Raw genomic sequence first — 16,392 nt, forward strand, 5'->3', positions numbered from 1 at the left:
AGAGGTATAGGCTGATATTGACTCAGCTGTACACATGCATATATCGAACTTGGGTTTTTGTAATTGCAATCGATGTCAACCCACTTCCACCACGGAAGCTAATTGGTAGATTTGTAACTTGACTAATGAATTTTTGTTGCATATGCTTTTACCTCTTTTGGTGGCCCAGTGGTCAGAAGTTGGTGTATGTCTTTGTTTTCCAACAAGTCGGCAGTTTGAATCCCACTGATGACAAAGAACTTACTAGTAATTCCCGGTACATGCAAGTTATTCCGGAGGTACAGTGAACTGGATACTAACCAACATTGGGTGTGTATATATATATATATATATATATATATATATATATATATATATATATATATATATATATATATATATATATATATATATATATATATATATATATATATACTATATATATATATATATATATATATATATATATATATATTATATGTGTGTGTGACTCACATCGGCCCCAAACCCCGGTCTTTCAAATACGAGGCCAGGGCATTAGTTATTCACCCACACAGGTCATAAAAAATGTTGGAACCCAAGGACTCCCTACCTGAGGTTTTCCCAGGCTGGCATCTGCCTAACATACCAGTAAGTTTTACCCAACTTCCTGACCATGCAGTGAGTCAGTTTCCAACATTTCACTTGACCTACTCCTTCACTGTGAATATGATAGAAATAGTGAACACATGAAAACATGTTTCTCTGAAATGTTTTACTCATATTGGGGTCGAACCCTGGTCTTTCAAGTGAGAGGCCAGGGCATTTGCAATTCACTCACACAAGTCATAAAAGAAATTGGAATCTAAGGACTCTGTACCTGAGGTTTTTCCCAGGCAGGCTACTGCCTAACATATAGCAAATTATACCCAACTTCCTGACCCAAGTTAATCAGTTGCTAACATTTCCTTCAACTTACCCCTCCCCTTTTGCCGTGAATGTGATAGAAATAATGAACACATGAGAACGTGTTTCACAAAAATATATTTCGTGTGTTCATTGTTTCTGTCATATTCATGGTGGAGGGATAATTGAATGAAATGTTAGCAACTAACACTACTGGGTCGGGAAGTTGGGTAAAATTTGCTGGTATATTAGGCAGTAGCCTGCCTAAGGAAAAACTTAGGTACGGAGTACTTAGGTTCCAACTTCTTTATGGTGTGTCAGTGAATTACTAACGCCCTGGCCTCTCATTTGAAAGACTGGGTCTGGTCCCAATGTCAGTCAGAAATTCATTTCTGTTAACACATTCTCATTTGTTCATTATTTCTAACATATTCATGGGGAAGGGTTAAGTCAAATGAAATGTTAACATTTGACACATTGTTAGGTCGGGAAATTAAAATTTTATAGTATGTTAGGTGGTAGCCTGCTCTGGAAAACACTTCAGGTATGGAGTACTTAGGTTCCAATTCCTTTTACGACTTGTGTGAGCGAATTGCTAATGCCTTGGCTTCTCATTTGAAAGACCACAATTCAATCCTGATGTAAGTCAGAAATCAGTTTTTGTGAAACACGTTCTCATGTGTTCACTATTTCTATCATATTCACGGTGAAGGGGTATTTTGAATGAAATGTTGGAAACTGTATCACTGCTGGGTCAGCAAGTTGTGTAAAATTGACTAGTGTGTTAGGCAGTAACCTGCCCAGGAAAAACATCAGGTATGGAGTACTCAAGTTCCAACTTCTTTTATGACTGGTGTGATTGAATTACTAATGCCTTGGCCTCTCATTTGAAAGACCAGGATATGGTCCTGATGTGAGTCACAAGTTTTATATATATATATATATATATATATATATATATATATATATATATATATATATATATATATATATATATATATATATATATATATATATATATATATTTGCTTGTATGTATATATATACATATGCATACTCTCCCCTCGTTTATTTTATAAAACGTATCCCCACATACCTTCCGTATGTTTTACCTCGTTCCTACATTTTCTATTTTTTATTTGTGTTTTCTCCTGCATGCAGACCCCAACATGAGGGCTCCAGGTGGAAGCTTGGGCAGGGTTGAGAACGCCCTCAAGTACCGAGATTTTCCCACCCTCACGACAGTCATCACGCCTACGAACTCTCTGTCTTCCTCTGTCACGCCCACACTCCCACCATCTTCCTCTCTTGCACCCACACACCCAGCACCTTCGTCACTCACATCCACACACCCACTATCTTCCTTGCATAGGCCCACACACCCAGCACTCTCGTCACTTACGACCTCGCATCCAAGTTCTTATACCCCGACCACACATCCTCCGCTTCCCTCCATATCCCTGCTGTCCTATCAAACGCCAATACCAACCCCTATTTTCACGCCCATTCCGTGCTCATCCCCGTCCTCGGCGCCCATAGCCACGTCGAGTTCCATGCCCTGGTTAAGGCCACCCTACCCTTTCGTCAGGTCGAAGAGTGGTGAGTACATGGCTTTTGTTTGATGTTTCATTTTTTGCTCTTCTAAGCATTTTAGCGAATGATCTGCTTCGGTTAAGTTGAGAGTGTAATTTAAAAAAAAAAAAATTTTTTTTTTTTTTTTCATTCTTTTTTCCCTCTTGTAGTATCCTGTAGCTTTCATAATTTTTATTCTGTTGATTTGTAAATGTGAGCCTTTGTTTTTCCACTTTCACTTTCACATGTAGTGCTTTGCTTGTGTCTTTGGTATTTTATTATCTTTATTGTTTGTATTAATGACCCTTTCAGTTTTGCTCTGCTTTAATTCCTTTAGTTTTCTTCTAGTTTGATCCCACTTGAGGTTTCCCTTAAAAGAAATTTTAAGAGTTTCTTGCTCTTCTAAATTATAATGTTTAGGGCTTGCACTGTTGTTAGTTGTATGTGATATCCATAACAAGATAGTAAGAGGAAAAATTTGAAAGTAAAAAAAAAAAAAAGAATGGTTACTAAACTAAAGACTGGACCAAACCGAACCTGACCTTAGACTGGACTAAATAATAACACTGTACATAAAGCAGATCACTAGATAGAGATCTGGCCTCTTTCAAGGCTGTGTAACATTTAAACTGTTGAAATAATACAATGATAAACATTAGTTCCATATACACATAAAATAAATCACAATGTTAATACAGTATAAGTGAAGGTCGAGACAGCAAGTACATACCTTATGGACATTATATCCTGAATCTCAGAAAAAGCTACTTTAATTGTTCATAATTATTCAGAGGCAAGTGGTTAGAGAGGCTGGTCCCTGGCTGGGTAACAGCTAATCCATTGAACGTAGAGTCTGTTTCCCATGAACCAACAGTTTTACACACAAAAATATTTGTATGTACATTGTGTTATATATAGTATTGAATGTGTATTAGTAGAGTATCACGAGGTAGTTGAGTAGAATTTCATGAACTTGGCTTATATATTCTTAAGGTGATCTCCACAGGCTGATTGACCTTTGGTGAAATCGGCTTCAAATTGAGATGGTTTTGAAGGGAACAGGTAGTCCGTGCTAAACCAATTTTCTCTTAACGTTAATAATTTTGAAAATTAATTCATATATATATATATATATATATATATATATATATATATATATATATATATATATATATGTATATATATATATATATATATATATATATATATATATATATATATATATATATATATATATATATATATATATATATATATATATATATCTTCTATATATAAAAAAATGGATGTATGTGTGTGTATGTGTTCCAGCATAACTCTGATAATGTTTCCACCAAACTTGGTATACATATGACTTACTATCTAGAAAAGAGTACTGTGGGGGTAAGACATCACTAGCACCAAAGGGCATCAAAGGAGTGGGGGTGAGAAGGGCTTCCCTGAAACGGGCCTGGTTCTACCTGTACACTTAGCAACTAAATAAAACTAAATAAACTCTACGAATTTATCATACTTCATTTCGGTATACGTGTACATATGACTTACACTCTGGAAAAGAATACTGTGGGAAGGGACTCTGGAAAAGAATACTGTGGGAAGGGGGTGACATGTAAAAATAACCGAAAACAACAGATATTAGTGTCTAATCCATAGTTTACGAGGTCACCGAGATGAATGTTGACACTCCCGATTTTTTCTTGGGAACACTTATTGCTTTTATGTGGGCTATGTATAGAAAATTTATTCAGCTTTCCATTTCAATTTTCACATTTTTCTTAGCGTTATTCATTACCGAGTAATTACGAAAAATGTAAGCGTAAATATCAGCACTCAAGAACCAAGTCGAGCTGCGTAGTTCGGCCTAGGGTTTACAAGTGCGTGAATAATTTTGTGTACACCTGTTTGTGCATCTGTAAATAACTTCTGTGTGCATGTATTAAATATCATTCGAACAGTCTTTCTTTATACTTTATCATGCTGAACAGCAAAATGTAAAAATATTAACGTTTCTATATAATAATCGTTGCCGTATATTTTCTTAGAAAAAGAAAAGAAAAGATTGTCCGTAATCTAACGACAATTGCTCAATTTTATTCTAACAATACATATATCTTTCTTGTGTGCGTTTTATAGGAAATTTATTCAGCTTTCTAATGCCACCTTTATTTTTTTCTATCTTTACTCCTTACTTAGGTACGATACGAAACGTCAATATACCTATGTAGGTTGGAAAATCTGAAAATTGCACTCCGTAAAAAAATTAGCATTTTTTAATCGGTAACAGCTAATTAGCAAACACATTTATAGCAAAATGATTGCTTCCACGTGAAAGTTCAAACATTTCCACACAATTTACTTATAAAATAAACTCCCCAAAACTAATTATTATATTTTTCATGATTATTTTTTTAAAAATATCTACGATTTTCCTTTAAAATTTCATGTTCATCACGTCTTTTTTGTTATTTCTAAGCCTTTTCCGCGCTAGCCCCACTTTTCCCCCTCCACGGCATAAGTCGCGTACCGGGCAGCATTATAGGAACCCCCGTAAGCGCGAGAGGATTAAAGTCTTCTAGGGTAATAGTTTAAGGTAAATATGGTGTTTGAACTATTAAAATAGGCAGATATAAGCATTTTTAGGATGATAATTTAAGGTATATTTGGTGTTTGAACTATTAAAATAGGCAGTTATAAGCATTTTTAGAGGGGGTCTCAAGTATTCACGAATTTTAGCTATTCGTGGACGGTTGTGGTCCCAAACTCCCCGAATACTGGGAGTCTACTGTAATTCAACAATTTTTATTCATCTTGACATAGCCAAGATTCTCATAAAAATACAACATTCGAAGTTTTACATATTCAGTAATAATGAGTAAATTGTTCTTAACACTGCTATAATTGAGGGAAGTAATTAAATTCTAAATTTATTAGCCATTATGAAAACTGTATTTAAAAATAATACTTAAGGAGAACTATGTTTGGCAAAGAAGGGTCGAATTATGACACCTTTCTCCCATTCATCAGGATCTAAGAGTAATTTTTCATGGCTTTTATCACGTCATCAAAAAGGAAGAATATGCAGGTCACTTCAACTTCAATTTCTCAATTTCACATGATGCATTTCCAGTTAACTCGTGGACTTATACACACATAACTCCTCCACACGGAGTTCAAGACCGAGCCTACTAACAAAAATTTGTTGTGTCTGTTGAACTGAGGAGCGTCCTTTATCTGAATGCTTTCCTTCCTTCCCATCATCAAGGGACATTGCATATGCATACTATATGGTTTATCTTTGCATTAATTGAAATTCTCAGTCCTTTATGCATCTGTAGAAATTCTGTGTTCCATGTGTCTTGGTGCATGACTAGCTACCTCCATTACATGAATATGAGGTTAGGCAGTAACCTCAGAATACATTTTACTGTTTTGGATAAATTCTTCCATCCTAAGCTCAGGTGACTGGGAGTGAGTGTGGGGTCAGACTGGATAGAGCTCAAGGCAGGAATTGCCAGTGGCTGATCAGGTGCATTGCTTCGGTGTAAGGAAGTCTGCTGGCGAAGTGTTTTATAAATGGAGGTGTTGTTGAAAGGCACTTCACATCTATTTCCTTTTACAGATTTATCGTTCTGTTTTCGTAAAAAATTCCATAATCTCACAAGTTGTCGGCTTGCATTACCATTTGCTGTAGCAGCATATCGTGCAGTTGATCCTCCATCTTAGACTGCTTAGATATAAGGACAACTGTATTCTTCAGGTCTACATAGGGAATATTTTTCAAATTCGTAGTAGCATATACAATTAGGTTTTCAGTATCCATCTCTTGAAGGATTATTGTACATGCTAATGAGATCATGGTTAGACTTCTTGTGCTTAATGACTTCACACTTACAAAACAATTTTATTACTTGCAAAAGAGTATCTTGGGGACATAATTTAATTTTGTACCACATGAATGTCAAAATGTCATTGATAATCGTATTTTTTCCATTGAATTTCCTTTATCATTCATAATTGCTAATCTCCACGTTAGAGAGAAAACAGAAATCAGAACTAATGGTTACAAACCAACAGTGATGAAGCCATAACAAAATAATAACATCATCAATTCAAAGGGATGTGTCTCTAGTTTACATACATATATCCACACCAACCTTTCAAAAAACTAAGTCCCATGAACTAAAAAAGGGATTTTGACAAAGGAAAAATCTATTTCTGAGGAAGGTCCCGTGTCACCCGGTGAAATTCCATTATAGCACGAATTTCTAGGTATAATATGCTAGATATACCAGAGAAAAAAGAGCTTTCAGGAAAGCTGGGGTTACTACCCCCAGATCGAGCATCTTCTCTAGGTAGGACGTTGGTATATCGAAGGGTGAGTGAAAGATCACTACCACGGAGTCTCACTCGAAAGATCTCTCCCTACCAAAATCCCCGGAACAGAGCGGTGAGCCGTTACAGCCCCTACACCCAAACACCCGCCAGCTCGGCGACACCAGCGCCACCTACCTCATTCCATGCTAGCACTAACCCCAGACTTGGCATGTGCAAGTAGGAGGGGGGAGCAATAGGTGAGTCAGGGAGGGTCACCGGGTGACACGGGACCTTCCTCAGAAATAGATTTTTCCTTTGTCAAAATCCCTTTTCTGAGTCCAGTCCCGTGTCAGCTGGTGAAATAGTGATAGAGAATCATGCCAAGGCTGCAAACTACGAGGAAAAGAGGGTAATCTGAAGAAAAAAAAAACATAAATTACGAAAATAGTTTTAATCAGGGAATCTCTTACATGTAGCAAGAACACTAAACCTAAGGCACATCAAAGACTTAATATTACGAAAAGTGGGGAAGTCCCCGGCACGACGGGGAAGAGGCCCCAAAAATACTTAATACTACTAAAGCATAACGACATATGAAATTTGCATAGGTTAAATGCATATACAATCTTAAAGCTACACACGTAAACTTAAGCTAAACACGTAAGAGACAAAATCAATGGGAAATAAAATATACAGTACATATACATATATCTGGGGTACATGGAGCAAAATAAAAACCGCCCAGTACCCCACAAGAAAAAACAATCATAACATGTCAGATTACAGTTTCCACTCAACAGAGACAAGATACATCAATATGAGGAGCCAGGCAGTGAGGCATGATCAACCAGGAGGATAAGCAGAGAAGTAAATGAGGCAGGTGGGCAGGGGGGAAAGGATAGGATAAGGATATGATTAGTTAAGGTGGGGAGATGACACTTCCCACAGCTATTGTAGAAAATTTCAGGGCTTCGAGCGATTTTAAATAGTGGCGTTTAAACACTAGGGAGTGATTTCCAACCTGTATATTTAGATAGTTCTGAAAGTCCATATTATGAAAGTAATTAATGGAAGTAGCAACTGCTCGAATATCATGAACCTTAGGAACTGAATCTGGGTTGGCCTGTTTAATAAAATACAGAATTTGTTGTCTTATAGCATTCAGTGAAAGAGTACCACCTTTCTCCCTGATAAAAAGAGGACCCGACTTACTCTGTGGAGTTCTTAAAAGGTAAGATTTAAGTGTATAAACTGGACATAAAGACTGGTCTTGTGGAAGGCACCACCTTCCAAGGAGACCACCTGTCTTGTGGGTCTTCGTTTTTGGCTAAGAATCTAGGGTCAGGGAAAGGAGGACCTCTCCGGACGGGAGGAAGTTCACAAAATTATCACCTCTAGTGAGAGCCGATAGCTCTGAGATTCTAGCACCTGAAGCCAAGCTAATCAGAAATAAAGTCTTCCTTAACAGATCCTGATAAGAGCATTGAAAGTTGTCCATCTCTGATGCTAACTTAAGGACGTCATTGAGAAACCACGTAACGGAATGTGGGCGTGATACGGGTCTCAGACGAGCGCATGCTCTGGGGATAGATGAAAAATAGGAATCTGTAAGGTCGATTTTAAAGCCGTATAGAAATACTTTCTTCAGGGCTGACTTGACTGTGGTAATAGTGGCGAACAAGGCCTTTCTCAAACAGTGATCTAAAGAAAGAAACTCCTAAATTAGTCGTCATGATTTTGGCTTCAGATGCTTTCAGGAAGGAGGCTAACTTTTTGACTGCTGAGTCATACTGTCTAAGAGTAGAATCTCTTTTATCTGATTCTAAAAACAGAGTGTTGACAGGGTCAATGTTTGCTCCTTTTGGGCTGCGAATTTTATAAAGTCCATAAAACTAGGGCATTCTGAATTCTTGAGGAAGCTGACACAGTCTTGGTTTGTACTGTCTGGGTCAGTATGGGCTTGGGAATCCGAAGACTCCATAATCCCAGTTCCTGAAGAAGAGGGAACCAATTGCTCTTCTTGGCCAATAGGGGCTACTAGGGCTGGTTGACCTTTGAATGTCCTGAGTTTGTGTAATACTTTCAGCAGTAAATTTATTGGAGGAACAGATAAATTTTTCTCCCAATTGTTCCAATCTACTGTCATTGCGTCCGTGGCATACGCCTGAGGGTCCAGGTTGGGGGCCACGTAACAGGGGAGCTTGAAGTTGCTCTCCGTCGCGAACAGATCCACTTGGAGACCCGGAACCCGCGGCAAATCCATTTGAAAGACTCCCGTCCAGGGACCACTCCGTCTCAACGGAGTAGCCCTGGACAGGGAATCCGCCACCACATTCCGTGCACCCGCTAGGTGGGTGGCTGACAGGTGCCAGCCGTGCTTGTTCGCCAGGAGAAGATAGCAACCATTACTTGGTTTACTCGACCTGATTTGGAGCCGCCCCTGTTGATGCAATGAGCTACTACTGCGCTGTCCAATACCAGCCTGATATGAATCCGGTTGGGGGCGGATTTTCTTTAGAGTTAGAAAGACCGCCATAGCTTCCAGGGTGTTTATATGGAACTGCTGAAACATTGTGGACCACGTTCCTTGTACTTTTTGTTTTGGTGAATATCCCCCAGCCGCTTAGGGAAGCGTGTGTGAACAACTAATGCCGGAGGGGGAAATTGAAGCGGAACTGACTTGGACAGGCCTCTGACTGTGGTCCAAGGCCGCAGTCTTGTTTTTAAGATTCGAGGAATAGAGGAGACCTTGTCTCTGAGCTTGACATTGGCTCGACTCCGCCACACTCTGTTTATGTCTTTTAGTTTCGCTTTTAAGAGCAGGTCCGTCACTGAGGCAAATTGAAGGGACCCAAGGACTCTTTCTTGGGATCGGCGGGATGTTGATTGATTTTGAGAAATTTCCTGGTGAGAGATGCTATCTCTTTCCTCTTGGGCGCGGGAGAGATAACGTGTGAGAGGACAGATCCCACTGGAGACCCAGCCACTGAAACCGGGACTCGGGTCAGGCGGGACTTCTCTCTGTTCAGTTGAAACCTAACGACTCCAGGAAGTTGATGACTATGGACGTAGCCTTCTGACACTCCAGAACTGTTGGTGCCCAAATTATCCAATCGCCTAGGTGCGCTGCTAGGGATATCCCTCGGGACGGAGTTGTTGAACTACCGTGTCCGCCAGCTTGGTGAATACCCTGGGCAATGTTTAGACCGAAGGGCATGACCCTGAAGGAGTAGGCTTGATTCCCGAGTCTGAAACCGAGGAACTGAGAGAAGTTCTGCGCAATCGGGGCGTGATAATAAGCGTCTGAAAGATCGATAGAGGTGGTGACGGCTCCACGCTGAAGTATAGTCCGTACCTGAGCTACCATAAGCATGCGAAATTTGTCGATTTTATGTAGAGATTTAGACGCGACAGATCCAGGATCACTCTTTGCTGATCGGAGTCTTTTTGGGAACAGTGAATAACCTGCCTTGAAACTTTAGGTGCCTTACTTTCTTTATTGCTTGTTTGTTGAGCAATTCTGCCACGTAATCCTGTAGGATTGATGAGGGTGGCTGGTAAAACCTGGTTAGAGGAGGAGGGTCCTTGATCCAGCTCCATCCTAGACCTTTGGACACAATGCTGTGTGCCCAAGGGCTGAAGGTCCATTGGTCCCTGAACCAATACAGGCGACCACCTGCCTGTGTTCTCTCAGTGGGAGGGGCGGGTTTGTTCCTCTACCACGTCCAGGTCTTCCTCTTGGGGTGGTGTTGGCTTTTCCTCTATGAGGGGCCCTGCCTCTTCCCCCTCTTGCGATCCTGTTAAGGCCGTGAAAGTATCCACGGCCCTCATAGGTGGGGTTGTATGCTGGCGAAGCAACATACGAGGGCGCAGCAAGGGAATGAGCTGGTTGGACCAGCACATATTGTTGGGGGTGAGCCTTTGAGGTGGAGGGCTGTGCCACTGCCGAGACCGGGACGGCTTGAACTACCGCCTGATGGTGGGGCCTCTTATGTCTCCTGAAACGTTTGCCTCCTCTCGTCTGGAGGCCGCCAGATTCTGGGGTCTTGCGCTTGTAGGCAGAAATGCCCCAGCGAGAGCGCAGACTCTGGTTGGCCCTTGTAGCCTCAGCCATAACATTCGTAACCTCTTCTTCTGGGAAGAGGTTAGGCCCCCAGATCGAGCTCTTAACAAGCTTGTTAGGCTCGTGACGGATAGTGGCATTAGCAAAAATGAATTTTCTGCATTCCAGTCTGGCCATGATGAATTCGAAAAGGTCAGACTGAAAGCCAGCTAGCAGGACTTAGCCAAGACTTGAAAAAATGGCTCGTCCAGCGCAGGAGACGGCAGTGGCTTCCGTAAGGCAGGCGGAGTTCAGGGACCGGGCTAGCTTAGTCCGGGCATCAAACTCCGCCTTTAGCAAAGATTCCGGCAGCTTGGGAGCTGTTCAGTGAACTGTGAGGAAGCACAGAAGGGGTCAGCTTCCCAACAGTGAAAGTGGGCGGAGCATCCACCAGAACTCGTCACTTCCCGGGAATACCAGGGAAGTGGGGTCTGTTTCCCTCAGCTGCGTGTAACGGATTACCTTCAAAAAAAAAACGCTCGGGCGTAGCCAGAGCGACTTTGTTCAAACAAGGGGTGGGTAAGTTGTCTCCCAGGGCAAACATGGTGAAGTTGCCCTTGAAAGGAGTCAACTTTGTGTTTTCTGCCTGCCACTCCGTCAGAGTGCGCAGGAGAGCCGACTGAGCTTGGTCCCTAGGGGACGATGACAGTCTCCTAGGAACCTTATCGAACGCATTTTCCATGCTTCCTCTGTTAATCTTACGAAGCCTGGGTAGGGGGGCAAGAGATCGGCGGGGAAGAATTCTAATTCCTCCAACCGTCTCGTGCCAAGACCTTCAACTGTAAGTTTGCCATCATGTTGGATGGCCCGGAGGGCGAAACGCCAAGGGTTACCCGACATCGAAAGGCGGGAGGTCCGCTGTGTCGGGGATGACATACTGAGGGTTCGGCTGGGGGTGGGCGAGCCATTCCCGCCAGTATATTATCATGACTGGCCAACTTTTCGAGATCTTGGTGAACCTTGAGTCAAAATCCTCCGTGAACCTTTTAAATAGCTGGTTCGCAAAGGCCTCGCGTCAAAGGCAGGCTGGCGAGGAGGGCTTGGTTTTGCAGCCCTCTTACTTGCGCCTTTGCCGGAGGAACCAGACTTGCTCCTGGAGGCTACAGGTGCTGAGACCTTAGCCTTCGACGGGGAAAGGCGTGCCTTCTTGGAGGACGAGGACTTATAGCCCTTCGCCTTCCATGAAGTCTTCAACTTCAACTTGGGGATAGCTGATGGAGCTCTATCACCCAAGGAGGAAGACTTCACAAAACCTGCAAAGGAAGAAATGGATGAAGCTGGGGAGTCAAATGAGGGGCCCGCCCCAACAACCTCACCTACCTAGCTACTTACCACCTGGTCCTGTTCAGTATTCATAGGTTCCAGGTCTAAGTCTAAGGCGGCGACGTCCTCGAAACCTCGGCGTGAGGATATCCACTTGGGGTGGCTGGGTCGCATCCCAGATCTGCTGGATGATGGGGTGGCAAGATCTTCTGGCACTGCGGCCGCCACCCGTCTTGCGCCGGGGTAGAGCAGGTCCCTCAACTTGGCGTGGGGACATAGGGCTTCCCGACGGAACATTCCTACCAAACCCAGCCACCCAGGCGGAGGGGATTCCAAGGCAGACTTCTTGGAGGACTCGTCCGCCTGTAAGAAAACCAGCAATTAGCCAAGAACGAAAAAACAGTCCAGGAACCACGTAAACAATATACAATATGAGGGCGTAAAGCGGAGGAAGACTGTCACTTACCGACTCATCCTGGGCGGTTGCGCACAAGGCGAAGCAAACCTCACAACCATCAGGTGCCAGACTACCAGGTCGTCGAGCGGACCGCACAACCAGCGTGGGTCCGGCACACTGCGTGACCGTGGGGTTGTTGGAGTGAAGCGGTACACCCCGGCTCCTCACAGCGAACAGTCTGTAAGTGGAAAAAGTACATGAACCCACCACTCTAAGCAATCTAAAGCCGGCAGGGCCGGAATTTCGACTACAACCGAATACTCCGGCGGAGAAGAAATCCTTATCATAAACTAGGCCAATAAGCTCTAAAATACACAGAGTGGAAGGTAAAAGCTTCCAGACCCGAATACTCCGGGAATGAAAGGAATGAGACAACAAGAACTCACCGCAAGGGCTGCCAGTAAAAATAACGGCGGAGCCCCGGTGTAGAACCGACTCACGTATATATAAATGAGGAGAGTACTCCGTTAGATAAACACACTTATCTAAATATGTATATTCATAAACAATAACGTTAAACAAGTGACGGTACAAAGGGTAAATACTCGGAGACCGGAGGATCCGCTCCCTTATATAATTATATGAATCCCTTCCTCACTTACTTCCCGCGGAGAAACAAGGTGGGCAAGATGCTCGTATATACATAACATAAGCGAGCAAATATATAATACCCTAGCCAAGTAATCCGGCGGGGAGAAAAGAAGTGTGGGATAGAGTGTTGAACACGTTAGAACTCTGAGTAAACGAACCACCAACACCAACACAGCGATGCTGGGGACTGTATGGGAGGGAGCTAATCCCTCTACCAAATGGAGGAGTCCCTGAACTCGGAGATAACGCCATCTAGCGTCACCCGCACGAGTAGAGCAAGGCTGGAGGGTGGGGGAGGGGGTGGAGTAGGGGAGAGAGGTAGGCTACGAAGAAAGAGAACAGGAGGCGGGGAAAATATCACCCGCTCAACTGCACACTTACACCACTCCAAGAATAATGAAACTTGGGAGGGTGGCCTACTACTCAGGGAGGGAAGCGACCAAGCCCGATGCCCGACTCCTTCCTAGGCGAAGCCTAATAAGGACCTAACCTAGTATAGGCTAGGAAAAAGGAAGGAGTGCGGAGGGGAGGAGGAAGCAAACAGGGAGAGAATTTTGTGCCGAGAACCAACCGGGATCGAGAAGAGGGGGCAAGAAGGCGACTAGCCTAGAGGAAACACATCCAAAGAACTCTATTCCCCCAAAGGAAGGAAGAGAACTAAGGGGCTCACTCTGCCCACCAAAAAGACGACCCGGAGGAAACAGCAACAAAACTCCCTCAACCTGATTGATCTCCACGCCAAGGGCAAGGGGATGGAAGCAAAACAAGCCTACTCCACTAAATAACCATCACACAAACATGGGAACAAAAATGTGCTCAATAGGTGCGTAGCCTACCTCGGGAAGCGGTAGATCTGAGGCTGCCGCCACCACGAGGAGGTAAACAATGAATAAAATAAAATAAAAAGAGAGCACCATCGCTAAGAATAAAATAATTAGCCTAATACAGACTAAAAATAATAAGGAACCCAACCTGGGGGGTACCTGGGCCGAGCATCACCCTCACAAAGGCCGACAGGCCAATAATCACGTAAATTCGAGAAAAAGGGGGCCACTGCAGGGAACCCGCCAGGATGAGAACCATGGGGCAAAAATACATCTATAACGACAAGGAGAGAACCCCAACAGAAAAGAACTGATGGGGTCGCCTCATGATCGACATGGCTGGCGGAGGGGGCGCCAAGGCATCATAATAAGATCTCAATATTTATGAAAAGAGCGAGACCATAACAGCCAAAATATAGAACAAAACCCCACAATAAGATGGTACTTAACTTGGAGATGGTAAAGCTGCTCGATGACATGGCGAAAGATGAAAATAAATCCAAAAAAGGGCACGAGCACACAAAAGGAAAAGGTAGCAATCACGTGCTAGAAAATGGAATGAGGTAGGTGGCGCTGGTGTCGCCGAGCTGGCGGGTGTTTGGGTGTAGGGGCTGTAACGGCTCACCGCTCTGTTCTGGGGATTTTTGGTAGGGAGAGATCTTTGAGTAAGACTCCGTGGTAGTGATCTTTCACTCACCTTGATATACCGACGTCTTACCTAGAGAAGACGCTTGATCTGGGGGTAGTAACCCCAGCTTTCCTGAAAGCTCTTTTTCTCTGGTATATCTAGCATATTATACCTAGAAATTCGTGCTATAATGGAATTTCACCGGCTGACACGGGACTGGACTCAGAAAACACAGTTCAGCCACATCTTCACATCTCTTTATATTCACATCTCCACATTCATGGTTCATTTGCAAAGCAGTGGGGTACAGAAGCACCCATGTACATTGCAAAAGATCAGCATATAACAAGACCTCTTTTGTTGACACATCCACCCCATTCTTTTTCACTTTCTACAGATAAAAGAGTATGTTTTATCATTAAATGGGCACAGTAATTTTTTTAAGGAACATATTAGAATGGATATACATAAAGGATTATTAGATGTTATATGTATAAAAAGGAGATATCACAATGTATTCAAAGGACATATTAGATTGTGTTAAAGTAAGGACATGCTAGAATGAATTTACACTGAAAAGGGTTATTTGAAGTATTTACTAAAGACAAGTTAGGGTGTGTCCATGCTACAGTAAAACTGTGTCATAAACACATGTCACACACATCACAAACGATGCCTTGTTAGTAGTCCTTACTAATGCTTCTCAAGATAGCCCGGCATTTACCAAAGGTTCGTTCTCCACTTGCGATCATTGACTTGTTTTCAACCCGTTTGTGGTGTATAGGGTAAGTTGCCAATGTTTTACTGCAGTGTGGATGCACCCTTAGACAGGTTATTAAGGTATATTTACAAAAGAACGTAAGATAGTTTGTGCTTAATCAGAAAATATTTTGTTGTAAAAGGGAGTGCATTCATGAAAATATTTAGAATGGCTATAGATTATGTTCGGCTCAGTTTAATGTACTTAAAAGAAAAGGTGGTTTTTATCCCTGACAACAGAGTAAGTTTAATCTTTTTTCTATTTAAATATCGGAAGCTTTGGACACCATTGTTAGTTTTTCATGTTACTAATTGGGGAGGTGGAAATTGAAGCAAATATGCTTTAACCAGTTATGTAAAAAATATCTGTACTTTATTATTCTCTGTGATTGTATGTATGCCGTATGTACTTAGGCACAGAGCATAATACCAGAAATTTTCATTAATCACAAATTTAGTATAGCAAAATGAGAAACCAACTCTTGAAGCAAGCTGTTATCTCCTGTCAGCTTAGTGAAAACCAAAACCAAGTGTCCCATGAATCTTGCAGGTTTTCACTACTGTAGAAATCATGGTGATAAAACAAAAAAGAACAGGGTTAAAAATATAGGGAAATTGTTAATTTGTTCATAATTATAAGTGTGAGTAGTTGTGTATCTGTGTGACATAACTAGACTCTGTATACATATGTATAACATAGGCAATATAAAATTATACAAGTTTATTGCTAGGACTGCTGCGTCAAATTGGGAATGGCATTGCTGCACATATACTGACATGTTTCGAGCACCACAGTAACTCCTTATCAGCCTACAGTTAGCATGAAACATTTAACTGATGATTGTAATATTTTCAGTATATAGAATTAGAATTTTCCAACCACAGTAACGGTGTTGTCACGCATTCGTAGTTAATAATAAAGGTTTATTTCAAGTGGAATACAAAGCCTCCAAAATATCGAGGTCTACAGCCAGCTGGGAGGCTACCAAAACTGAAATATCTTCCATTAACAAGATGA

General features: G+C 42.1%; 1 protein-coding gene across 1 annotated transcript in view; it reads left to right on the plus strand.

The window, feature by feature from the left end:
- LOC136840252 (mitogen-activated protein kinase kinase kinase 7-like) overlaps positions 1–16,392 on the plus strand; it is a 388,562-nt gene that overhangs the window by 288,720 nt on the left and 83,450 nt on the right. Inside the window, 1 exon segment of the mRNA XM_067106882.1 lies at positions 2,026–2,463. Coding sequence (XP_066962983.1) covers positions 2,026–2,463 — 438 coding nt within the window.

The sequence above is a fragment of the Macrobrachium rosenbergii genome, chromosome 7, assembly GCF_040412425.1.
Source record: "Macrobrachium rosenbergii isolate ZJJX-2024 chromosome 7, ASM4041242v1, whole genome shotgun sequence".
NCBI classification, from domain to species: Eukaryota; Metazoa; Arthropoda; class Malacostraca; order Decapoda; family Palaemonidae; genus Macrobrachium; species Macrobrachium rosenbergii.